Source organism: Cherax quadricarinatus, chromosome 33, assembly GCF_038502225.1.
Source record: "Cherax quadricarinatus isolate ZL_2023a chromosome 33, ASM3850222v1, whole genome shotgun sequence".
NCBI lineage: Eukaryota > Metazoa > Arthropoda > Malacostraca > Decapoda > Parastacidae > Cherax > Cherax quadricarinatus.
The window spans coordinates 27298215-27325208 of NC_091324.1; the positions used below are offsets into that span (position 1 = coordinate 27298215).

A 26994-nucleotide genomic window follows, 5' to 3' on the forward strand; every position below is an offset into this window, starting at 1 on the left:
GACTTGACCCCTGCAACCACAATTAGGTGAGTACACACACACATATGTACGTGAATTTACTTCTTCCTCATATCGTTAAGCCTTCCATTGAGTGGTTAAGGCAAATTTAAAGCACTTATCTTTCTTATCTATCTCAGGGTAAATTTTTTATTATTATCACACTGGCCGATTCCCACCAAGGCAGGGTGGCCCGAAAAAGAAAAACTTTCACCATCATTCACTCCATCACTGTCTTGCCAGAAGGGTGCTTTACACTACAGTTTTTAAACTGCAACATTAACACCCCTCCTTCAGAGTGCAGGCACTGTACTTCCCATCTCCAGGACTCAAGTCCGGCCTGCCGGTTTCCCTGAACCCCTTCATAAATGTTACTTTGCTCACACTCCAACAGCACGTCAAGTATTAAAAACCATTTGTCTCCATTCACTCCTATCAAACACGCTCACGCATGCCTGCTTGATAGGAGTGAATGGAGACAAATGGTTTTTAATACTTGACGTGCTGTTGGAGTGTGAGCAAAGTAACATTTATGAAGGGATTCAGGGAAACCGGCAGGCCGGACTTGAGTCCTGGAGATGGGAAGTACAGTGCCTGCACTCTGAAGGAGGGGTGTTAATGTTGCAGTTTAAAAACTGCAGGGTAAATGTCTGTATTAATGTATGGGCAAGTGCTAAACTCATATGGGTAATACAGTGCCTGGGGGAACAGGATGCAGGTTAAGTTTGATCCAAGGAAGGGTAGATTAGGTCCAATTCTTTGGATGAAGAACCCTTTACTGGCATCATGGAACCTCCCTTCAGGGGAATAAATGTCTATAAAATTAAATTTGCTTAGTGAAATATTGAAATTACTGCTTCTGAAGAAAACAACAAAAACCATAAATATTCTGAGGTCTCAAGAATCATGGTAAAGATGAAACTTTTATGCATTGTAAATTGTGTATATTTAGTAGTGTAGTATAGTGAAGTACAACCGTGTATTTAAGCTCTTTTATTAGGAAAAAAAATCACGTACAGTGCTACAATGTTCAACCATATCAAACTGCATATCACAATAATGTGGATAAACCATGCTGCAGTGAAAATTATCAGAACAATTAATTTACTATGGTGTATATTTTAACTAGGTATAATTCTTGAGTATTTTACTATTTGGCTTAAAATATTCAATGCAGTGGCTGACAAAATATAAAAATCTTAAATACAATGACAATTTTTTTTTATTTTCTCATACAGAATAAGCAATGATGTAAATGAATGAGACTTCTTTGTTAATCAGTGTTGGTATAAATATTAATATGTTAGATATGACTTGATTAACAATATACATTAGAGATTCTTCACAAAATAATTTATACTTCAAGGATGAAAAAAATAATGGATAATTGAATACATAATTTAATAGAAATCATCTGATATTTAATAATTATTATTTTACTAGAATTATAATGATAGTTATATACTATCATGAATATCACACACAAGGGTGTATACAGCAATTAATTTTTGGTAATATAATTACTGAAAATGAGTAACATTTTTATCAACAAGCAGTATTAAATGAAACATATTTGATTAAAAAAAAAAGCATATACTGTACTGTGCATTTTTCTTTAATAGGCATGAAAGCTACCTCACATAAATTTTTGAAAGCAAAAGCTATGTTTGTCTTAATGATGAGGCTATTTATAAATCTTCAACAGAATGCAGTTGTGGGTACCATAAATAATATGGATATTCTACAGCCTTGAATAAAAAGAGTAAAATGAAGGAATATTACAGTACAGTATTTCACAGTACACTTGTAGCCAAACACTTTATCAAATTACCATCTTAAAGCAATGTTTTTAATCAAAATCACTGAATAAAGAAAACTTAAAAAAAATGGAATCAAATAAGTGCTGCTGACTGACTTTCAGTTATAATGAATTAAGAAATTTCTTTAATACAGAAAGAATTAGAATATTAGAGTAGCATGAACAATTTATAAATGAATATTTGGTGAAATTCCTATCACAGAGGATACAACTAAAAATCTAAACATTGATTTTATTATGCATCCTTGATGTTGTGCAGTTACTGTCACAAGCTCTTAAAAAGATTGACCAAATACAAAATGTTATCATTAATCATAGTAATACAATAAAACTAAGTTTTCATGGAGATATAGTAAATTCTGTTAACTCAAGCAATGTTTTGTACCCCACATGTGGTGATGCATTTAGCCAGGGCTTGTAGCCATTATATGGTATATTACAGCATGCATTTACTTGTTCCACTATATAACACTTGCCTAAGATAAATACATTAATCATCCAGTACAGAATCAAGCCAATCTTCAAGATCTTCTGCTTCAGTTTTACTAATTAGCAACACAGGTTTACTTTGCTCAGCTGGTGCATCTAGGTCTATAGTAGGACCCTCCTGTACCTCCTCAGTGTTTTCTGGTGATGGCAGAGAATTTAAAAGCTCTACAGCATCTGACACTTTATTATTTGCCTTATTGGACTTTTTATTTTTAAATGTATCAGTCTTAGCTACACCAAAGTTGAATCCAACTGATGGCTTAATATCATTAGTGGCTTTCTTTGAAAGACCAAAATCAAAACTTGTTGGGCTTTTTTCTTTGGATTTTTCTCGTTGCATATTTGATTTCTGTTTACGAGCTTTACCAGGTTGTTTAACTTCTTTGGCATCTGCAACTTTGTTAGAATCACATGGTACTTCCTTAACAGGGGTGGGCTGTTTTGCCAGTGAGGGCTCCATATTAATAACAAGATTTGGTTGTTTCTTTGCAAAAGGCTGTTTTTCAGGACTGGGTTCCTTTTCTGGACTAGGCTGTTTTTTAGGACTAGGTTGCCTTTCTGGGGTAGGCTTCTTTTCTGGACTGGGCATCCTTTCCGTATTAGGCTGATGAACAGGACTTGGATTTTCTACACTAGGAACATGTAAAAGAGTGTCAAGGTCAACATCCTCAGGCTCTGGGGCAAAAGCACTAGTAAGGGATAAGGCAACATCAACAGCATTCTTTGTGCACTGGCTACTTTCAGGCATCTCACTGGCCAGATCCAATGGCTCACTTTCACTTATGATTAAACTTTGAAGGATCTTCTCATTAACATCATTACATTCACTGTAATTACTGCTAGGCTGATAAAGCTTTCTATTGTCTTCAGCAAGCTGCATGTAAAATTCCATAACAGATTCCTGGATAGAAAAATTGCATTAACACTGTATTCGCTGGATAATATGATAAAAAAAAAGGAACATGATTACCAAAAACTCAAAGTTCATATACTTGCCTATTTCTTATCTCTAAAACATAAATAAGTATAAATATACCATCATATGGGATAACTGAGAATATCTGAAGCAAATGAGATTATAGCATATTTAGTGTTTAATACACAAAATTCTATTTTGTAGAATGTAAAATTTTTAAAGGCAGCCTAAATATCTTCTTTACTAATGTAATGAAATAAACACTGCCCCAAATGGTCTCAATTACACACTCTGAGGGTATTGGCAGATTATTAATAACATCACTGACTGGTAGCTAGACTATGAGTAAGGTGAGGTACAGAATATGGGTATGAAAAAAGAAAAAAGGTGGATGAGTTAAAGGGAATGGTTAGTTTTAAATGCAAACAACTCTTAGGAGAAATGTGAGTTAGGGTGAGAAGAAATCACTAGGTGAAGGAGTATGGTGTGGAATTAAGAATGAAGTACTAGAGAACACTATTAGTTTGTTTTATGAGTATGGATGTGAGGAGGAAAAGAAATGATTAGGAAAATAAATGAAAAAGGATTATAAGGGACTAAAGCTTGTTTGTGAAAGAGTAAAAAAACAGTATGGCAATGAAAATAAAAAGGCTCAAAAAGTAGTGAAAGAGCGCAAAAGAAGAGCAAATTGTGCTGAGACTAAGAAACAGTTTTGGAAACAGATAAAGTTAAAAATTAAATTAAAATAAAAAAATATTAATTTTATTTCCTTATGAGCCACATAAAGAAGTTACAGTAGTTATACATTTCAAATGACTGCTTTTTTGATTTTGACCTTAATTATAATACAGATATGCTAATAATGCAGTGCCACTAATTATGCAATGCATTTCAAGCAAACTAATCATAAGGCTTACATACCACTTAAATCTAGACAAAGTATATAGTTTTAAAGTCACTGAATATCAGTACAGCTTGAACATTTCATTACAATCAAGCACAATGTGACAGGTTGCAAATTATGAATTAGTCAGTTGCAAATGAACTGTGTCAGTACAATGACCTGCATTTTTATGGAGTAGGTGATTTTCCATGGCAAAATCAAAACATGAGAATTTACAAATAATTAATGGAGCAAGAGGACTTGACAGTTAACTGTGAGTGGTGAGATGTTAGATGAGAAGGGAGAAAGAGGAGCTACACACTTCAAATTATTAGTTACATCATGTAGAAAAAGATACAATTTAGCTTTATGAAATTTAATCATATACATAATATAAATAATACAGCTTACTGGGAGTGACTCTTCTGGTATGTTAAGCTGTGTATAAAGTGGGATAGTGTTGATGGAAGCAACGAGGTCTGCAACTCTGAGTGCTCCCAGGCCATGTGAGGTGAGGATGTTAGTCTCTGTCTCATCCCAGCTGGACTCTCCCTTTAATCGTAGGTGTCCACCTCCAGAATTGGCTAAAACAGAAATTATAAAATACACAATATAGTTTAAAAAATTAAGATGAATGACAATAGCATGGTATTTGACAGGTAATTTTACATATTTTGACACAAAATAAATGTAGCCTTCATGGAGAGTTATTTCAAAAACCTAACAATTATCATTTATGTATATACTGTACAGTTTGAAACATATTTGTAGCTGTGGCTATGACAATAGTATATGAAGAATTGAGACACTTATGCAACATATGGGAATCTTTATTGAAGAAATGTTTTGCCACACAGTGGCTTCATCAGTCCAATACAAAGTAGAAATGGGTAAGGAGAGGAGGAAATTGAGGTAATCAGTCCCTCAGCCTGGAACTGATGTGTTCAGTCCATCACTCTTGTAGGAAATACAGCATAGGGCCAGAGAGGTGGCTTATATACTGCAGTCAGGTGAGTCGAAGCAGGAGGAGGTGGGATCACAGTGGGACCTTCCACTAGTGTAAGTGGGTCATTGTCCAAAGGTTGGACAAGCATTGAAGAAGTTTTTGTACCAAGATACCATGATGTTGCAGTGTCTGACAGATGTATTAAATGGTTGCATAAGTGTCTCAATTCTTCAACTTGTCGGTTTTCAAAACCATTCAACACATCAGTCAGACACTGCAACATCATGGGATCTTGGTACAAAGACTTCTTCAATGCTTATCCAACCTTTGCACGACAACCTACTTACACTAGTGGAAGGTCCCACTGTGATCCCACCTCCTCCTGCTTCAACTCACCTGACTGCAGTATATAAGCCACCTCTCTGGCCCTATGCTGTATTTCCTACAAGAGTGATGGACTGAACACATCAATTCCAGGTTGAGGGACTGATTACCTCAATATCCTCCTCTCCTTACCCATTTCTACTTTGTATTGGACTGATGAAGCCACTGTGTGGCGAAACGTTTCTTTAATAAAGATTCCCATATGTTGCATAAGTGTCTCAATTCTTCAATTTGTCGGCTTTCGAAACCACTCAACACACTAGTATATACATATTGATTCTATATATCAAGAAACATCTTAGTACAGTATGCTTTTTTGAGAGCCATGAGGTGTTCAGTCTTTTTTGTGTTATTTGTTTACTTCTAAGGTGACAATGTGTGCTGTATAGGTTAATTCTTTGGTTGAGACAGCACTTTTTTTGCTCTTTCTGAAATACAAAGAAATAAGTTCTATTTTCACCTTGCTGTTCCAAGATTAGAGAGAAATCTTCACCCATAAGGTAGTCTTCTCCTTCTTCTGGTTCATCGGTTGGTATTTCTTCATATCGAGACCAATTACTCAAAACCTCTCGTCGATGATATGTCTGGGGTTCAGCCACTTCTTTGTCTGGCATAATTGTTACTGCAAAACAAAACTTACACAATTCCAGAATAATAAATTAAAACATCTAGTGGTTTTGGCTACAGTACTGAAAAGAATTTGAATTGAAGAGAGCACAGAATATGCCATTTAAACAGATAAATCACAAAGGCTTTCTCTGAGTAAACAAGAAATAAACTTTCAAAATTACTCAAGGGTACAAACACCATTGCTGATAATTACTCAAATTCTGTATCTTCATTCTTTGACTAATCATATTAATAAAAACAACTGAATAAAATACAACTGCAGTTAAATAAACAAATCAAGTACAGTTCAGTCCCACTTATACAGCAGGTTAGGTTCCAGGCTACTGCCTTAAAGTGGAAATCGCTGAAAAGCGGAACGCCATTTTTCCACTTATAAATCCATATTAATGCCAGAAAACAAGTTTACACTAACTTATATTAAGTTAGCAATAGAACTAGGCAATGAAAAGCACAAAACAAAACATCATAAAAATTAGCCTGTCTTCAAAAACATAAAATTATTTAAAAATGATTATATCTTTAACATGAGAGCCTTTGAAAAATGGTATGGTGATACAGACAAATGTGGAAAAAGACACATATGTATAGGTCAGGATATTTATTTGAGGAAACGTTTTGCCACTCGTAATTGTACGGCATCTGATAACATAAAACTTTAATTTTGTTTTCTGATGTTTAACATTAGCCATTTATAGATACAAGCCATTAGTACTAATAATAAATTATTACAAATTTAGCATATTAAACCTATATGACAAAAGAATTCCGGTTGAATTATCAAATTTTCCTATTTTTCTTTACATATCACAAAGATGTTAAGCTCATGAGTGTATTTTTTTTTTTTCTAAATATAAACTCACCAGATTCATACTCTTTTGGTTCAGCATATGCCACACCACTTCCTGCTTGTCTTTGAGGTTTAAAAGACTGAGTGTTCTCTTTTTCTGGGTCTCTGTTACTTTCACCCACAGATGGTTGGTTACCTGTATAGAAGATTAGGGTGAAGTTTTAAAATAATGGTCAAAATGGTCAAAATGGTCAAATGGTCAAAATAGCAAGGGTCACCCCGATCCACAAAGGAGGAGACCAAACAGAGTTGAATAACTATAGGCCAATATCCAACTTACACCCTCTCTCAAAAATCTTCGAAAAATTAATTCATAAACGAATCTACTCCTACCTTATCTCCCAAAACATACTCAACCCCTGCCAATTTGGATTCAGGCCTAATAAAAATACTAATGATGCTATTATACACATGCTAGAACATATATACACTGCAATAGAGAAAAAAGAAGTCCCACTGGGGATCTTCATTGACTTACGTAAAGCTTTTGATACAGTTGACCATGACTTGCTCCACGTAAAATTATCACACTATGGTATAAGAGGGCACTCCCTCAACTACCTCAAGTCATACCTCAGCAACAGAAGCCAATATGTGTACGCAAATGGGGCAAACTCTTCTGCACAACCAATTACAGTTGGTGTCCCACAGGGAAGTGTCCTTGGCCCTCTTCTCTTTCTCCTATACATAAATGACCTACCAAATGCTTCTCAATTACTCAAACCCACACTATTTGCTGATGACACAACATACGTCTTCTCCCACCCGAGCCCAGTCACGCTAGCCAATACTGTAAATACCGAATTACAGAAAATATCTACCTGGATGAGTACTAACAAACTTACACTAAACATTGACAAAACCTACTTCATTCAGTTTGGTAACAGAGCTACAGATGTCCCTCTTAACATAATGATAAACGGATCACCTATCACAAAGCTAACAGAGGGAAAATTCTTAGGAATCCACCTTGATAATAGACTCAAATTTCATACACATATACAACAAATTTCTAAGAAAATTTCCAAGACTGTAGGCATACTATCGAAGATACGGTACTATGCTCCACAGTCAGCCCTCCTGGCCCTATATCACTCTCTTATTTACCCCTATCTCACCTATGGAATTTGTGCATGGGGCTCAACAACAAGTAACCATCTCAGACCACTAATTACCCAACAAAAGGCTGCAGTTAGAATGATAACAAATTCTCACTACAGGCAGCACACTCCACCAATATTCAATACACTCAACCTACTCACCATACAAAACATCCATACTTATTACTGCACCTATTACATACATAGAACACTCAACTCTGATATTAACCCTCCCCTCAAACATCTCCTTGCCAACCTCAACAGAACACATGACCATAACACAAGGCACAGATCACTCTTTGATATTCCTCGTGTCCATCTCACGCTATGCAAAAACTCAATGCACATAAAAGGCCCTAAAATCTGGAATTCATTACCTGTAAATATAAAAGAAACACTACCTGTTTATAAATTCAAGTCTCTTCTCAAAGATCACTTACTCACCCAAAACCAAATAAATACTGAATAACTGAACCTTATAAATTGTATATCTTAAATGTTTCTCACAATTATATCACATAAATGTTAAACCTAAAACCCAATCTAACTTTATTATTTTTTAAATTCACTACCTAACAGAATACTCCATTCTACTGAATTTACAACAATGCATGCAACCATATGACCTGTCTTTGTAATACTCACTTGTGCTTTATAGTAATCAGTTTACATTAATGTTTTTCACTGATTTCATCATTGCTTAGTTAATCTTAAGTTAATTTTAAGCCAGCCCGTAATGCTATGCATAGTATAAGTGGCTTTGGCATGCTGCTCTTATCTGTATTTTTTTTTGTACCTCTGTAAGTGTGCTCAAATTATAAATAAATAAAGGTAAATAAAATGAAAATAAATGTTAGAAAAAAGTTCTATGCTCAGTTTTTTAGAACAGAAGGAAGCTGGTGAAATGTTGCTGAAATATTATAAAATCAACAAGCCTTCCTTAAACAGAAAAAACATAGTTAATTATAAAATACACCACCAAGAAGTCTGAATGTTGTATAAGATCAATGAATAAACTGCAAGTAGGATGTGTAAATCTGAAGCATAACCAACAAAAAATGGTCCTGAAAATGGCTGGCAAAGAGCAAAAGTAACTTAGAAAATTATGATATAAGTCTCAACATCCAGGCCATGGGAAAACCTGGGTAGCCACAGCCACTCAAGAGGGAGAGGTGTTTTAGTGCCAGGAAGGAAAAAAAACTGGCAGGAAATGGCAGAAATCGTACACCAAATCCAGTCATTCCTGGAGTGGAACCACAGTCGATGGCCTCCACTCCAAACCAACAGATACAGATACTAATGCCGGAAAAAAAATCCCGCCCCCCCAGTACCAACAATACCACCAGTCCGATGACATCCTTCTTTGCAAATATACAGGGTCTAAAGCCAGCAACAAACAACAAAATACCTTTCATCCGTGGACTGCTTGCAGAGGCAAATGCAATGTTCGCGGCTTTCACTGAGACCCACATAAAGGATCACTTGGACAACGAAATATGGATCCCAGGTTACAACCTATACAGATGCGACAGAGTGAACAGGCAAAAGGGGGGATGGTTGGCCTGTACATCGCAGAGTCACTTGTTTGCACAGAACTGCTTAATGCCTCAAATGATGTAGTGGAAGTTTTAGCAGTAAAGATCGAGAACCAAAACCTAGTCATTGTGGTAGTCTACAAGCCTCCGGATGCAACATCCCAGCAATTCCAGGAACAGCTGTTAAAAATTGACCACTGTCTGGAAAATCTGCCAGCTCCTGCCCCCAACATCTTGCTCCTGGGGGATTTCAACTTAAGGCACCTAAAATGGAGGAATATAGCAAATAATGTTGTTGCAGTAATAACACCAGGAGGCAGCTCTGATGAGAACTCACACACACACGAGCTTTTAAATAATCTCTGCACAAAATTCAATTTAAACCAGCAAATAATAGAGCCTACTAGACTAGAGAATACACTAAACCTCATCTTCACTAACAATGATGATCTGATACGAAATGTCACCATATCAAAAACAATATACTCAGATCACAACATAATTGAGGTTCAGACATGTATGCGCGAAGCCCCAGACCGACATAATGAGATTAGTCATGAGGGTGCATTCACCAAATTCAACTTCAATAACAAAAACATAAAGTGGGACCAAGTAAACCAAGTCCTAACCGATATAAGCTGGGAAGATAGACTAAGCAACACAGTCCCCAACTTATGCCTAGAACAGATTAACTCGGTAGCACTCGATGTATGCACAAGGCTTATTCCTCTGAGAAAAAGGAGGAGTAGATGTAAAATAGAAAGAGACAGGCGCTCCCTTTACAGGCGACGGAAAAGAATAACAGAGCGGCTAAAAGAGGTAAATATATCTAAAATGCGTAGGGAGTCACTGGTCAGAGAAATAGTAAGCATTGAACTTAAGCTAAAGGAATCTTATAGGAGTCAGGAATTGCGGGAAGAACTAAAAGCCGTAAATGAAATCGAAAGAAACAAAGTATTTCTTCTCCTATGCCAAATCAAAGTTGAGAACAACGTCCAGTATTGGGCCCCTACTTAAACAAGATGGGTCCTACACAGATGACAGCAAGGAAATGAGTGAGCTACTCAAGTCCCAATATGACTCAGTTTTTAGCAAGCCGCTAACCAGACTGAGAGTCGAAGACCAAAATTAATTTTTTATGAGAGAGCCATAGAATTTGGTTAACACAAGCCTATCTGATGTTATCCTGACGCCAAATGACTTCGAACAGGCGACAGATGACATTCCCATGCACTCTGCCCCAGGGCCAGACTCATGGAACTCCGTGTTCATCAAGAACTGCAAGAAGCCCCTATCACGAGCTTTTACCATCCTATGGAGAGGGAGCATGGACATGGGGGTCGTCCCACAGTTACTAAAAACAACAGACATAGCCCCACTCCACAAAGGGGGCAGTAAAGCAATAGCAAAGAACTACAGACCGATAGCACTAACATCCCATATCATAAAAATCTTTGAAAGGGTCCTAAGAAGCAAGATCACCACCCATCTAGAATGCAGATGTAATATATACAGACTTTGCAAAAGCCTTCGACAAGTGTGACCATGGCGTAATAGCGCACAAAATGCGTGCTAAAGGAATAACAGGAAAAGTTGGTCGATGGATCTATAAATTCCTCACTAACAGAACACAGAGTCAACAGAGTAAAGTCCGAGGCAGCTACGGTGAAAAGTTCTGTTCCACAAGGCACAGTACTCGCTCCCATCTTGTTCCTCATCCTCATATCTGACATAAACAAGGATGTCAGCCACAGCACCATGTCTTCCTTTGCAGATGACACCCGAATCTGCATGACAGTGACTTCCATTGCAGACACTGCAAGGCTCCAGGCGGACATCAACCAAATCTTTCAGTGGGCTGCAGAAAACAATATGAAGTTCAGCGATGAGAAATTTCAATTACTCAGATATGGTAAACACGAGGAAATTAAATCTTCATCAGAATACAAAACAAATTCCAGCATACATAAGGGGGATTACCAACAGACCCCTGGCTGTCTTCAAGCTGGCACTGGACAAGCACCTAAAGTCGGTACCTGACCAGCTGGGCTGTGGCTCGTACGTTGGTTTGCGTGCAGCCAGCAGTAACAGCCTGGTTGATCAGGCTCTGATCCACCAGGAGGCCTGGTCACAGACCGGGCCGCGGGGGCGTTGACCCCCGGAACTCTCTCCAGGTAAACTCCAGGTAGGAGGAAACCTAAAACCTCACTGTTACAAACTACACACGTGCAAACATATGTGTGCCAAATACAATGCATCTGTTTAGCATTAACTGTAGAAATGATGTCTTACCGCCAACATCGTGACGAACTCGCTGCTGACGCTGACGCCGACGATCTGGCATGTTTCTTGAAACGTTTCTGGAAATTACATAATTTTTATTAGTTTTAAGTGTTGTTACATGAAGGCTTGGCATAAAAGTGCAAAAATCAAATAACATTAAATAAAGAAAATTTATTCGTACTGAAATTCACCATGTACATGTATTAGTAAGAATCAGGAACTACAGCTAGAAACATTACTGTATGCTGTATAATTACAAGTACATACATGTATATGTATATATTTGTGTATTGTATACATGTATTTGTAACATGAAATAAAACTTCATACAGTATTACATACGTATATACTTCTGTATTAATATAATTGTTACAAATACTGTACTATTATTATAATAAAAAAGCGCTAAACCCTCTAGGGTCATACAGCGCTGCACAAGTACACTGTATATTACAGTACCTGTAAAATTATGCCCTTGCATTTGTGTATAATTATAATTACATACATTCGTGGGTGGAATGCTAAATGCATAGGGGTTGTACAGCACCTGGGGAATGGCAGGCAATTAGATTCCATCTGACTTGAAAACCAGAAGACTTCACCAGACACCACAGTAATATCTAGGTGCAAAATTTAATATGAAGCAAAAATTGAATTGCTAGTCTACATTTTCCTACAGAGAAGTGGCAATGACAAGCATATGTCCTGGGAAACACGAACTGTGTTCATTTTCTCTGGTATATGTAGACCTCGTATTATTATTATTACATTCAAGGGGAAGCGCTAAGTTCGTAGGGGTCATACAGTGCCAAGGGGGAAATACGAGGCAATCAATTTTGATTCGAGGAAAGAGTGGGTAGTTCCAACTGTCTGGATCAAGTGCCTTCACCCCCATTAACAGGGTACCTTCGTAAAAACTGTCTTTTTTTCATAAAGTATTACTATAAATACTGTATATTACTGACATCTTGGGCGACCAGCTGGACCACAACTATAAATGTTATTGTTGGGCTAAAAGGTTGTGATGGTTTTCTGGCTGTTTAACTTTTATGAACCCTTCACCCCGTTGCTCAGTCCAGGGACTGGCAAGAGGGTGAAGGGTTCTCTTTCTGTATAAAAGAGGGACTCCTGTTCCTTTTTCATCGCCCAGCTTTTGGCATTATATCTTCTCCGTACATTGGGAAGCAGGACTCCATACTTAGTTGGTTTAACTTTTAAAGTTTAAATAATATTACAAGGACTCCAATGGAATTAAGTAATTTTGTCTGACGTTTTTGGGTTATCCTAGGTAAATTACATTATATATTGTAGTTGTACTTATATGTACCTGTGTTCAGTCCATCACTCTTGTGATGGACTGAACACATCGATTCCAGGTTGAGGGACTGATTACCTCAAACTTCTCCTCTCCTTACCCATTTCTACTTTGTATTGGACTGATGAAGCCACTGCGTGGCGAAACGTTTCTTCAATAAAGATTCCCATGTGTTGCATAAGTGTCTCAATTCTTCAACTTGTCGGTTTTCAAAACCATTCATCACATTCCCATATGTTGCATAAGTGTCTCAGTTCTTCAAACAATGTATCATGCTGAAATTAAGAATGTTTAACGTTTAACGTAGTCTGCCCGAAATGCCCCGGCATGATAGTGGCTTTCTTTGCACTTAGTTTAGTTTAATATGTTAATTATGCACCCCAAACCAATCCTGTGGGCGGTAGTCAAAAGATTACATTCACATGACTCAGTGCAACCCCCAACACGTGTGTTTACCTGGAGAGAGTTCCGGGGGTCAACGCCTTCGCGGCCCGGTCTGTGACCAGGCCTCCTGGTGGATCAGAGCCTGATCAACCAGGCTGTTACTGCTGGCTGCACGCAAACCAACGTACAAGCCACAGCCCGGCTGGTCAGGAACCGACTTTAGGTGCTTGTCCAGTGCCAGCTTGAAGACTGCCAGGGGTCTGTTGGTAATCCCCCTTATGTGTGCTGGGAGGCAGTTGAACAGTCTCGGGCCCCTGACACTTATTGTATGGTCTCTTAACGTGCTAGTGACACCCCTGCTTTTCATTGGGGGGATGGTGCATCGTCTGCCAAGTCTTTTGCTTTCGTAGTGAGTGATTTTCGTGTGCAAGTTCGGTACTAGTCCCTCTAGGATTTTCCAGGTGTATATAATCATGTATCTCTCCCTCCTGCGTTCCAGGGAATACAGGTTTAGGAACCTCAAGCGCTCCCAGTAATTGAGGTGCCACCGAGTTAATCTGTTCTAGGCATAAGTTGGGGTCTGTGTTGCTTAGTCTATCTTCCCAGCTTATATCGGTTAGGACTTGGTTTACTTGGTCCCACTTTATGTTTTTGTTATTGAAGTTGAATTTGGTGAATGCTCCCTCGTGACTAGTCTCATTATGTTGGTCTGGGGCTCCACGCATACATGTCTGAACCTCAATTATGTTGTGATCTGAGTATATTGTTTTTGATATGGTGACATTTCGTATCAGATCATCATTGTTAGTGAAGATGAGGTCTAGTGTATTCTCCAGTCTAGTAGGCTCTATTATTTGCTGGTTTAAATTGAATTTTGTGCAGAGATTTAAAAGCTCGTGTGAGTGTGAGTTTTCATCAGAGCTGCCTCCTGGTGTTAATACTGCAACAATATTATTTGCTATATTCCTCCATTTTAGGTGCCTCTTTACTGCTAAAACTTCCGCTACATCATTTGAGGCATTTAGCAGTTCTGTGCAAACAAGTAACTCTGCAGTGTACACAGCAATGTACACAGCAATGTACACAGCACACACCTGATAGATATATAAAGCCATTATACAAAAACACAAGAAAACCGTGCAAGTAATACTAATTAAAGAGAGTCCACATTACCCCTTCCATTCGGTAATATACAATATACACATTAATGAAGTACATTAATAAAAATTATTTTTTTTGTGCGCAATAAACTAGCCACTTCGGTGGCAAAATCTAATCTAACCCTCCCCCCCTTTTACCCCAGATCACTATATTGCACATGGGCATACCATTGTTCATTTAACGCAGAAACGAATAACCAACATAATTTAAGCCTAGAACATAGTATCTTGATGACAAAAACATCTCTTTATTAGTGTAATATGCATATATGATGCCAACATTACAATTGACATTAAGAAAAGGAACACATGATTGGACTTAGTATTATGACTATAACACAAAAACCCTTCATATAGTTAAGAATGCCATCATCCATGAGAACATTATACTTGATATAGAACACATAATACATGTACTCTTTATACTAAAGTGTCAGTGGCCCTGATGAACACTACAAGGAGAGACGTTGTCTCCAGTTCTCTTTCAAAGTGACCGCTGCAAGTATCTTATTTTTGTTCGGGTTTAATGCACATATTTAGATTTCAATTTTTTTAATAGTAACTGTTATGTAAATTAACCAAGGATGACCTTGTGAAGTCACTGGCTGATTTGTGGCAAATAAGATAAATGCACAATCAAGATATTTGTTGATGTCTCACCCCGGGTTTCTTCAAAACTAATAGAGGTGGTTAAGCACTTCGTTTTGGTTGTAATAATAATAATAGGGAAGTTGCTAGAAACACGGGATAAATATACATAGGAGAGAGGTGGAAAAGGAAAGACAAGTCCAGTATAATGCGATCCATTAGTGACGACGTTTCGCCCTCACACTGGTCTTTATCGTCACATTATGTGACTTGTTTTTTTGGGTTACCCTAGGTAATTTACACTATGTATGATAAGCAAAAGACTCGGCAGGCGGTGCAACACCCAATGAAAAGTAGGGGTGCCATGAGTAAGAAGATTTTAAAGATATGATGGATAAGAGACGACACGATAAGTGTCGGGGGCCCAAGACTGTTGAACTGCCTCCCAGCATACATAATAGACCCCTGGCTGTCTACAAGAGGAAGCTGGACAGACACCTGAAGTCAGTACCTGACCAGCCGGACTGTGGTTCATACCTCGGTTTATGTGCAGCCAGCAGTAACAGCCTGGTTGATCAGGCCCTGATCCACCACAAGGCCTGGTCATGGACCAGGCCTTGGCAGCATTGATCCCCCGAAACACCCTTCAGGTATTCTCCAGGTATATACCTGTGCTAAAATAAACTTACTATTGTGTGAGTAAAACGTGCCTGTAAGGATTGCATTATACTCCTTTTCCATGGTTTTGATATTTTACACCATTTTTCTTCATAACAGATAGTCAGGTGTGACCCAAAAGGACTGACTAGTTGAGATCACTTGTGGTGATGAGGGACTGAGTCATGTAAGTAAGTTTATTGGGCACAGGTGCACTTAAGTACAATCATCATACACAGTGTAAATTACCTAGGATAATCCAAAAAAAAATCAAAGTAACTTTTTTTTCCTTTGGGGTTCTGGGTACTGCATTCAATTCAAACAATGTTGAATTTACAGAATTTGGTTGTTGTGTGGTTTACATGTAGTTAAATAATAATTACAGAGTGTACCACTAGAACGCCTAGCATGGCTAGGCATTTCGGGCAGACTTAGTTTAATTCTTTATTTTAAAATATTACAAATTATGAGGTAAGTTGGTATTATGGCTAAGTGACTAAATACTAGTTTGTGAGTTTAGCAATGTGAATGCTTTTGTTTTGGCACAGTACATAGTTTCAGTATTGGAGTATCATAGGATTCATTATTTTAAGATTGAGATTAATATTTCTGTTTATGGTCAAATGGGTGAGTGAGTGTAAGTGTGAACCACCAGGTGGTATTCGTGTAGTTAGTTGACGGGGTGTATCAGGGAGATAAGATGTTTTCTAATGGTAGTTTGAAGGTGATGAATGTGTCTGCAGTTCTAGAGTTCTCAGGTAGGGTGTTCCAGATTTTAGGGCCTTTGACATACATTGAATTTTTGTAAAGGTTTAGTCGGACACGGGGAATGTCGTAGAGATGTTTGTGTCTGGTGTTATGCCTGTGGGTTCTGTCACAGCTATCAAGAAAGCATTTTAGGTCAAGGGTGATATTGGAGTTTAAGGTCCTGTAGATGTAGATTGCACAGTAGTAAGTGTGGATGTACTGAACTGGGAGTAAGTTTAGATCTATGAAGAGTGGGGGGGTGTGTTGCCAGGGATGGGATTTAGTGATTATTCTTACTGCAGCTTTTTGTTGGGTTATTCTTGGCTTTAGGTGTGTTGCTGCAGTTGATCCCCAAGCACAAATAGCATAGGTGAGGTATGGATAAATAAGTGAGTGGTATAGTGTGAGAAGGGCATTTTGCGGCACGTAGTATCGTATCTTGGAGAGGATCCCAACCATTTTGGATACTTTTTTGGTTATGTGTTGGATATGGGTGCTGAAATTCAGGTTGTTGTCAAGGTATAGGCCTAGGAATTTGCCCTCATTATGTCTGGTAATTAGAGTGTTGTCGATCTTAATGTTAATTTGTGCATCTCCTGCTCTGCTACCAAACATAATATAGTGGGTTTTGTCAGTGTTAAGCGTAAGTTTATTGGCTGTCATCCAAGTCGATATTTTGATCAGCTCCTTGTTAACAATGGCGTTGAGGGTGGCAAGATTAGGGTGAGAGATGACATAAGTCGTGTCGTCAGCAATGAGAATGGGTTTCAGGTGTTGGGATACGTTTGGAAGATCATTGATGTATATGAGGAAGAGCAGGGGACCAAGGACACTTCCCTGCGGAACTCCAGTATCAAGTGGCCGTGTTGTTGATGCTGTCTTTAATGGTGACATACTGATACCTATTAGTAAGGTAAGATTTGAAATAAGCAAGCGCATGGCCTCTTATACCGTAATGGTCAAGTTTGTGGAGTAGGATGTCGTGGTCTACTGTGTCAAAAGCTTTTCTTAGGTCAATAAAAATTCCTAGTGGATATTCCTTATTTTCCAATGCTGTGTAAAGCAGATCTAGCATTTTTATGATTGCATCATTAGTGCTTTTATTTTTCCTGAATCCAAATTGGCAGGGGTTGAGTATGTTTTGTGCTGTTATAAATGAATATAGTCTCCTGTGCACGAGCTTCTCAAAGATTTTGGATAGCAATGGTAAGTTTGATATTGGCCTATAGTTGTTTAAGTCTGTAGGGTCACCACCTTTATGTATTGGTGTAACCCTTGCCATCCTTGGGTAAGAAGGATCTACCTAGCATAGGCCAGTAGGCCTATTGCAGTGCTCCTCAATTTTTAAGCCACCTGTATTTTTATTATTAATGGTGGTGGATGAAACAGCATGTATATGTGCTTAGGTACATATTGATGAAACTTCATTATATAAATGATTCATGCATATTACTGAAATTCATATATAGTGTTTGATGTGGAACCTGCCTAGTATGGGCCAACAGGCCTGCTGCAGTGTTCTTCCTTTCTTATATTCTTATGTTCTAATTTTTGCTTTTTGACAATAAGTGATCAATTTAAAAGGTAAATAATTATGTAAATGATATATTCATGTAACTAATTCATTTGGGTATTGCAATTTTATTAATGTTCATAAAAGTTATTAACAGTTGTGTAAATAATCATGATGTACCGCAACTATTACATTTGTTGATAATAGTTGTAACCCATACTTGGCTGATTTCAACCATTTTAGTTTAAATTGTAAAATATTAAGTTGGTATTGTTGTTGGTAAAACATGCAACCAAACCTAACTAAACCCACCTAACCTAAAATTACCTAATTTATATAACTTAATCCAACCCCTGCCATCAGTGCTGATGCCTTTTTGTTCACATTTGGCCAGCATTTGACATGACTTCTTACTAAGTGTTCATTAGTTTGGACCTTCTGTGCTATTTTCACTATCTCCCAAAATATAAATTTGTACAAGAAATACTGACAGAAATCCCTTGATTTAACAAACTTCAATTTAACAGGACACTACTGATTTAAATACAAGAAAGTCCATTAGTTACAGAATTGATAGCTATTGTTACAGTGACAGCATAATATTCTCATCTTTGTTCACTACAGACTCACGAAATCGTAATGACACGATTGCAAACAAACCATACCACGGGCAGGGATAGAACCCGTGATCAGAGAGTCTCAAAACTCCAAACCATCGCGTTAGCCACTGGACCAGCTAGCCACAATAAGATTCGTCCAACTAGGTATATTTCTACACCATAGGAAGGTTAGCATAGGCACCACTCTGACCACAAATGCAAGTTTTTACAGACTTGAGGGGACTTGAGCTAGAGTTCGTCACGGCCACGCTAGCTGGAGATTCGTCTGTAAAAACTTGCATTTGTGGTCACAATGGTGCCTATGCTAACCTTCCTATGGTGTAGAAATATACCTAGTTGGATGAATCTTATTGTGGCTAGCTGGTCCAGTGGCTAACGCGACAGTCTGGAGCTTTGAGACTCTGATCGTGGGTTCTATCCCCACCCGTGGTATGGTTTGTTCACTACAGTTACCATTGCTGGCCACCAACTTCCTTCTATTAATCCTTTAAATTGAAGGGTTTATAGTACCTATTCTGTGGTGTACATAGGTTGTATTGTAAAATGTAAACTAATTATTTTTTATTTTATTATCAAACTGGCCGATTCCCACCAAAGCAGGGTGGCCCGAAAAAGAAAAACTTTCACCATCATTCACTCCATCACTGTCTTGCCAGTAGGGTGCTTTACACTACAGTTTTTAAACTGCAACATTAACACCCCTCCTTCAGAGTGCAGGCACTGTACTTCCCATCTCCAGGACTCAAGTCTGGCCTGCCGGTTTCCCTGAACCCCTTCATAAATGTTACTTTGCTCACACTTCAACAGCACGTCAAGTATTAAAAACCATTTGTCTCCATTCACTCCTATCAAACACGCTCACGCATGCCTGCTGGAAGTCCAAGCCCCTCGCACACAAAACCTCCTTTACCCCCTCCCTCCAACCTTTCCTAGGCCGACTGATACACTCTTGAAGTCACTCTGTTTCGCTCCATTCTCTCTACATGTCCGAACCACCTCAACAACCCTTCCTCAGCCCTCTGAACAACAGTTTTGGTAATCCCGCACCTCCTCCTAACTTCCAAACTACGAATTCTCTGCATTATATTCACACCACACATTGCCCTCAGACATGACATCTCCACTGCCTCCAGCCTTCTCCTCGCTGCAACATTCATCACCCATGCTTCACACCCATATAAGAGTGTTGGTAAAACTATACTCTCATACATTCCCCTCTTTGCCTCCAAGGACAAAATTCTTTGTCTCCACAGACTCCTAAGTGCACCACTCACCCTTTCCCCCTCATCAATTCTATGATTCACCTCATCTTTCATAGACCCATCCGCTGACACGTCCACTCCCAAATATCTGAATACATTCACCTCCTCCATACTCTCCCTCCAATCTGATATCCAATCTTTCATCACCTAATCTTTTTGTTATCCTCATAACCTTACTCTTTCCTGTATTCACTTTTAATTTTCTTCTTTTGCACACCCTACCAAATTCATCCACCAATCTCTGCAACTTCTCTTCAGAATCTCCCAAGAGCACAGTGTCATCAGCAAAGAGCAACTGTGACAACTCCCACTTTATGTGTGATTCTTTATCTTTCAACTCCACACCTTTTGCCAAGACCCTCGCATTTACTTCTTTTACAACCCCATCTATAAATATATTAAACAACCATGGTGACATCACACATCCTTGTCTAAGGCCTACTTTTACTGGGAAATAATTTCCCTCTTTCCTACATACTCTAACTTGAGCCTCACTATCCTCGTAAAAACTCTTCACTGCTTTCAGTAACCTACCTCCTACACCATACACCTGCAACATCTGCCACATTGCATCCCTATCCACCCTGTCATACACCTTTTCCAAATCCATAAATGCCACAAAAACTTCTTTAGCCTTATCTAAATACTGTTCGCTGATATGTTTCACTGTAAACACCTGGTCCACACACCCCCTACCTTTCCTAAAGCCTCCTTGTTCATCTGCTATCCTATTCTCCGTCTTACTCTTAATTCTTTCAATAATAACTCTACCATACACTTTACCAGGTATACTCAACAGACTTATCCCCCTATAATTTTTGCACTCTCTTTTGTCCCCTTTGCCTTTATACAAAGGAACTATGCATGCTCTCTGCCAATCCCTAGGTACCTTACCCTCTTCCATACATTTATTAAATAATTGCACCAACCACTCCAAAACTATATCCCCACCTGCTTTTAACATTTCTATCTTTATCCCATCAATCCCGGCTGCCTTACCCCCTTTCATTTTACCTACTGCCTCACGAACTTCCCCTACACTCACAACTGGCTCCTCCTCACTCCTACAAGATGTTATTCCTCCTTGCCCTATACACGAAATCACAGCTTCCCTATCTTCAACATTTAACAATTCCTCAAAATATTCCCTCCATCTTTCCAATACCTCTAACTCTTCATTTAATAACTCTCCTCTTCTATTTTTAACTGACAAATCCATTTGTTCTCTAGGCTTCCTTAACTTGTTAATCTCACTCCAAAACTTTTTCTTATTTTCAACAAAATTTGTTGATAACATCTCACCCACTCTCTCATTTGCTCTCTTTTTACATTGCTTCACCACTCTCTTAACCTCTCTCTTTTTCTCCATATACTCTTCCCTCCTTGCATCACTTCTACTTTGTAAAAACTTCTCATATGCTAACTTTTTCTCCCTTACTGCTCTCTTTACGTCATCATTCCACCAATCGCTCCTCTTCCCTCCCGCACCCACTTTCCTGTAACCACAAACTTCTGCTGAACACTCTAACACTACATTTTTAAACCTACCCCATACCTCTTCGACCCCATTTCCTATGCTCTCATTAGCCCATCTATCCTCCAATAGCTGTTTATATCTTACCCTAACTGCCTTCTCTTTTAGTTTATAAACCTTCACCTCTCTCTTCCCTGATGCTTCTATTCTCCTTGTACCCCATCTACCTTTTACTCTCAGTGTAGCTATAACTAGAAAGTGATCTGATATATCTGTGGCCCCTCTATAAACATGTACATCCTGAAGTCTACTCAACAGTCTTTTATCTACCAATACATAATCCAACAAACTACTGTCATTTTGCCCTACATCATATCTTGTATACTTATTTATCCTCTTTTTCTTAAAATTTGTATTACCTATAACTAAACCCCTTTCTATACAAAGTTCAATCAAAGGGCTCCCATTATCATTTACACCTGGCACCCCAAACTTACCTACCACACCCTCTCTAAAAGTTTCTCCTACTTTAGCATTCAGATCCCCTACCACAATTACTCTCTCACTTGGTTCAAAGGCTCCTATACATTCACTTAACATCTCCCAAAATCTCTCTCTCTCCTCTACATTCCTCTCTTCTCCAGGTGCATACACGCTTATTATGACCCACTTTTCACATCCAACCTTTACTTTAATCCACATAATTCTTGAATTTACACATTCATATTCTCTTTTCTCCTTCCATAACTGATCCTTCAACATTACTGCTACCCCTTCCTTTGCTCTAACTCTCTCAGATACTCCAGATTTAATCCCATTTATTTCCCCCCACCAAAACTCCCCTACCCCCTTCAGCTTTGTTTCGCTTAGGGCCAGGACATTCAACTTCTTTTCATTCATAACATCAGCAATCATCTGTTTCTTGTCATCCGCACTACATCCACGCACATTCAAGCATCCCAGTTTTATAAAGTTTTTCTTCTTCTCTTTTTTAGTAAAATGTCTACAGGAGAAGGGGTTACTAGCCCATTGCTCCCGGAATTTTAGTCGCCTCATACGACACGCATGGCTTACGGAGGAAAGATTCTTTTCCACTTCCCCATGGACAATAGAAGAAATAAAGAAGAACAAGAGTTATTTAGAAAAAGGGGAAAAACCTAGAAGTATGTATTTATATATATATATATATATATATATATATATATATATATATATATATGTATATGTATATATATGTATATGTATATGTATATATATGTATATGTATATATATGTATATGTATATATATGTATATGTATATATATATGTATATGTATATATATATGTATATGTATATATATATGTATATGTATATATATATGTATATGTATATATATATGTATATGTATATATATATGTATATGTATATATATATGTATATGTATATATATATGTATATGTATATATATGTATATGTATATATATGTATATGTATATATATATGTATATGTATATATATATGTATATATATATGTATATGTATATATATGTATATGTATATATATGTATATGTATATATATGTATATGTATATATATGTATATGTATGTATATGTATATGTATGTATATGTATATGTATGTATATGTATATATATGTATATATATGTATATATGTGTATATATATGTATATATGTGTATATATATGTGTGTATATATATATATATATATATATATATATATATATATATATATATATATATATATATATATATATATATATATATATATATGCATGTGCGTGTGCGTGTCTGTGAAGTGTGACCAAAGTGTAAGTAGGAGTAGCAAGATATCCCTGTTATCTAGCGTGTTTATGAGACAGAAAAAGAAACCAGCAATCCTACCGTCATGCAAAACAGTTACAGGTTTCTGTTTCACAGTCATCTGGCAGGATGGTAATACTTCCCTGGTTGGTTGCTGTCTACCAACCTACTACCTAATATATGGTATAAAAGAATTGTGCTAATTCATTTTTATTATTTTTCTGTTAATTATATCTGACATATTCTTGTAATTAATATTTATGTAACACAAGAATCCCAATAGTTAGTGTTTAACTTTACTGGGGTCATCCTGTGTTAATTCACACATATTACTATGCAAGACAAATATGCCTAATTTAAGAATATAGTAGATGATATCATCATCATATTTCCATTTTTTGTGGTTGTGTTCAAATTAAAATACACCAGTAGATGACTCAGTAGTAACCACCCATTATGAAAATGCACGTGCCCTAATAATGAAACATTCATTAACATGTTCAGCTATGCAGTATTCACTGTCCATTTTTTTATTCTTGTGTTGGATAAATCGTTTATTAAGAATACGTATTGACTTCGGGGAAAGGAGTCTGGAACCTATTTAGTACAGGAGGGTCCTGCATTACAGCACTTTGCTTTATGGTGTTTTACTAATGCAGCAGTTTTCAATTACAGTGGAACCCCGAGTTTCAGCTATAATCCGTTCCAGGAGCTAGGCCTAAACTCGAAACGGCCGAAAATCGAAGCAGTGTTTCCCATGCCCCATTTGTAGTAAACAGTGACCCTCTCATAACCCCTCACCCCTGCACCTCAACCGTTCAACTCTCCCGCCTCGCCCACCCAACTCCCAGCGCCACCCCAACTGTAGAGGGTGCTTTTTCCCTCCCAGCCCACAATGTCAGTGATGGCACAGGGTGTGCCGGGCTCACAGGAACTTCCACTGTAGGGAGAGTGCTGTGGGGTTTGACAGCGAGGCAGCTGTCAGGTGTGCCACAGGCAGTGTGCACTTGGTTCCTCAAGCTTTAACATCTGTGCGCATGGTGGATGTCTGGGCACTCGGATGGCTCCAGGTGGGAACAACCAACAGCCCCTCCCAGCAGACAAAAGTGACCGCTGCCCTGCCTTCACCTTTACAGAGGGCCTGGGATTTGCAATCAAATTGGCATCCATCAGGACACTGACAGGTCCCCAGGGCAGCTCTCCCTTGGGCTGCTAGCAGAGTCGCTGACCTCTTGGACCTCTTGGGGAGGGTCGATGGTGCTCCTGCAAGCACCAGATCCTGGCGCAACCTGCTGCTGTTTGCAATGGCTGTCTGGCTGTCCTACCAAGGAGGGACAGGCACCTAGCAACATCTGTTGTTGGGGCAATGATGCATTCCCTAGAATGTTTGTTAATTGCTCATTACTCTGTAATTTGTTCATGATTGTAACCATGTATGGACGTGTTTATGATTCATTACCTTTGTAACTTGTCACGAGTGTGACCAGATCTAGTTTATACCTATGTAACTTGTCATGAGTGTGACCAGATCTAGTTCATTACCTATGTAACTTGTCATGAGTGTGACCAGCTCTTCCTGGAGCTCATTACCTTTCTAACTTGGTCATGTTTGTGACCAGATCTAGTTCATTACCTTTGTAACTTGTTCAGCTATCAAAACTTTGGAGTCCAGTCCCTGGACCAGTTATGTACCTCTGTAATCTTTTGATTACTGCCCACAGGATGGGTATGGGGTGCATAATAAAGATACCGAACTAACTAACCATAAGAAATAATGTAGATACAATTAATCCATTCCAGACCCACAAAAATATTCACAAAAAATAAATTTTTTAGAGAATGTAGTTTAACATACATATAGTAATTAAACATGCATATACATGTACATACAATATATAAATAAACATTTAAAAATCACATTTACATACCTTTATTGAAGACACTTGTTGGCATCTGGAAGATAGGGAGGAGGAGAAAGGGAGGACTTATTATTGCCTCAACCACTGCCACCACTACTGCCTCAACCACTGCCTCAACCACTGCCTCAACCACTGCCTCACTGCCACTATGAAGTTTCTTTGGGCCCATGGTGGCTTATTTCACAGTCACAATCAATAAACAAGCACTAAACACAATGAATTTATGTATTGTGAAATGTTCAGATGAGCACGCAGGGTAATGTTCACTCAAGGATAAACAAAGCTAGACTGGCTCACGACGCCTGCATGGGGAGGCGCACAGGTGTGGGTAGGCAGACAGGTCTGGTATGCCAGCCGAATGTAGACAGCCTAGGTCTACCAGGAATGACTCGAACAACCCATAAACACGAAACACGGGGCAATGGCCGAAACTCGGGACAAAATTTAGTCGAAAAAAACGGTCGAAACTCAAAGCGGCCGATATGCAGGGCGGCCGGAACTCAGGGTTCAACTGTATACCCATTCTTCATATATTCAGACTTCCTACAATAAATATATTCATCACTCTGTAAGCTAAGGATGAAAATATTTTAAGGTAAGTAGTAATATGTTTACCGTATGTATATGCATTTTTGAGGCCTAGCTCTATTGCTCACTTAATATACGAGTCTAAACATGTTATCAGGCTTTTATATGTATTTGAAAGTGGAAAAAAGGCTGTTTCACTTTACAGCAATTTTCACTTTACAACGGTAGCCTAGAACTTATCCTGTTGTATAAGAGGGGCCCTCCTGTATAGTAAACTAGGCTCACTGAATATCTGAAGTCTTTTTCTGAAATATTCCATGTTTAATGTAAATTCATAGTATACATATTAATTTTTGGTTACATAGCATTTTACATTGACAATGACATTAATTGAATGTGATTTTATCACCAGCATTTCAGACGGTTCTGTTTTTCTGTTATTTAGTATTCACTGTTAAATTTAAAGTGATATTTATACACATACTGTATCAGATACAATATTTAACCCTTTGACTGTTTCCGACGTATAAATACGTCTTACGAGCCAATGTTTCTGACGTATTTATACGCACAAATTCTAGCGGCTTCAAATCAAGCGGGAAAGGCCTGGTAGGCCTACATGAGAGAGAATGGGTCTCAGTGGTCAGTGTGCACCCTGTGAAAAAAATCTGGGACCCAGCGGTGCATTGTGGGAATGCCATGTTGTTAGTCCATTTTCACCATGCCTCTCGGTAAGAAGTTCCTCACTCCTCGGCGGATTGGAGGTCTTTTGTTCCCAAGTGATAGCTCTAACAGCGATGAAAATGTCAGTGACAGTGAATTCCAGGGTTTTGAAGTGAGTGTTACTGGAAAAAGTGCCCAGGATAACGTAATTAGTGATGAAAACCCAGATGACCCACAACCTTCCACCTCTGGTGCTGGGCCGGCTTGTTCACATTCACGTTCGCCTGTACCAGGACGAAAGAGGAAACTATTTGGTCGTGTACAACACCCAGATGTTAGCAGTGATAGTGATAGTGATTTCAAGGTCATTGAAAGCAGTTCTAGTGACAGTGAGAGTGAATATTCCCCAGTGAAGAAGCGGCAGTATGTACGACGTGGCATGCTGTCTGGTAGTGTTTCATATGTTGTTCCAAGGGGAAGGAGAAACTCTGGGAGCACATCCCGTGGCCCTACACCACGACCTGATAGTGAAGA

The 26994-nt window shown here is 38.3% G+C and overlaps 2 protein-coding genes across 6 annotated transcripts in view; one reads left to right on the forward strand and one right to left on the reverse strand.

Moving 5' to 3' along the window:
• Positions 1-1381: 1381 nt before the first annotated feature.
• LOC128693921 (cell death regulator Aven) lies at positions 1382-12933 on the reverse strand. The gene is made up of 6 exons (XM_070090964.1): positions 12795-12933; positions 11839-11906; positions 6925-7047; positions 5895-6056; positions 4516-4688; positions 1382-3206 (listed from the first exon to the last, which is right to left on the reverse strand). The coding sequence occupies exons 2-6, from the start codon at positions 11888-11890 to the stop codon at positions 2307-2309; spliced, it is 1410 nt and encodes a 469-aa protein (XP_069947065.1). The 5' UTR covers positions 11891-11906; positions 12795-12933; the 3' UTR covers positions 1382-2306.
• A 2155-nt stretch (positions 12934-15088) lies between these two features.
• LOC128693833 (uncharacterized) overlaps positions 15089-26994 on the forward strand; it is a 40572-nt gene continuing 28666 nt past the window's right edge. The window contains exons 1-2 of one of the 5 annotated variants that reach the window (XM_070090966.1): positions 15774-15937; positions 16054-16120. The gene's annotated coding sequence lies outside the window, so the exon portion shown is untranslated. Of the gene's footprint in view, positions 15191-15215; positions 15375-15773; positions 15938-16053; positions 16121-26994 lie in introns of those variants that run through there. The other 4 variants (XM_070090967.1, XM_070090965.1, XM_070090969.1 and 1 more) reach the window with 4 other exon arrangements.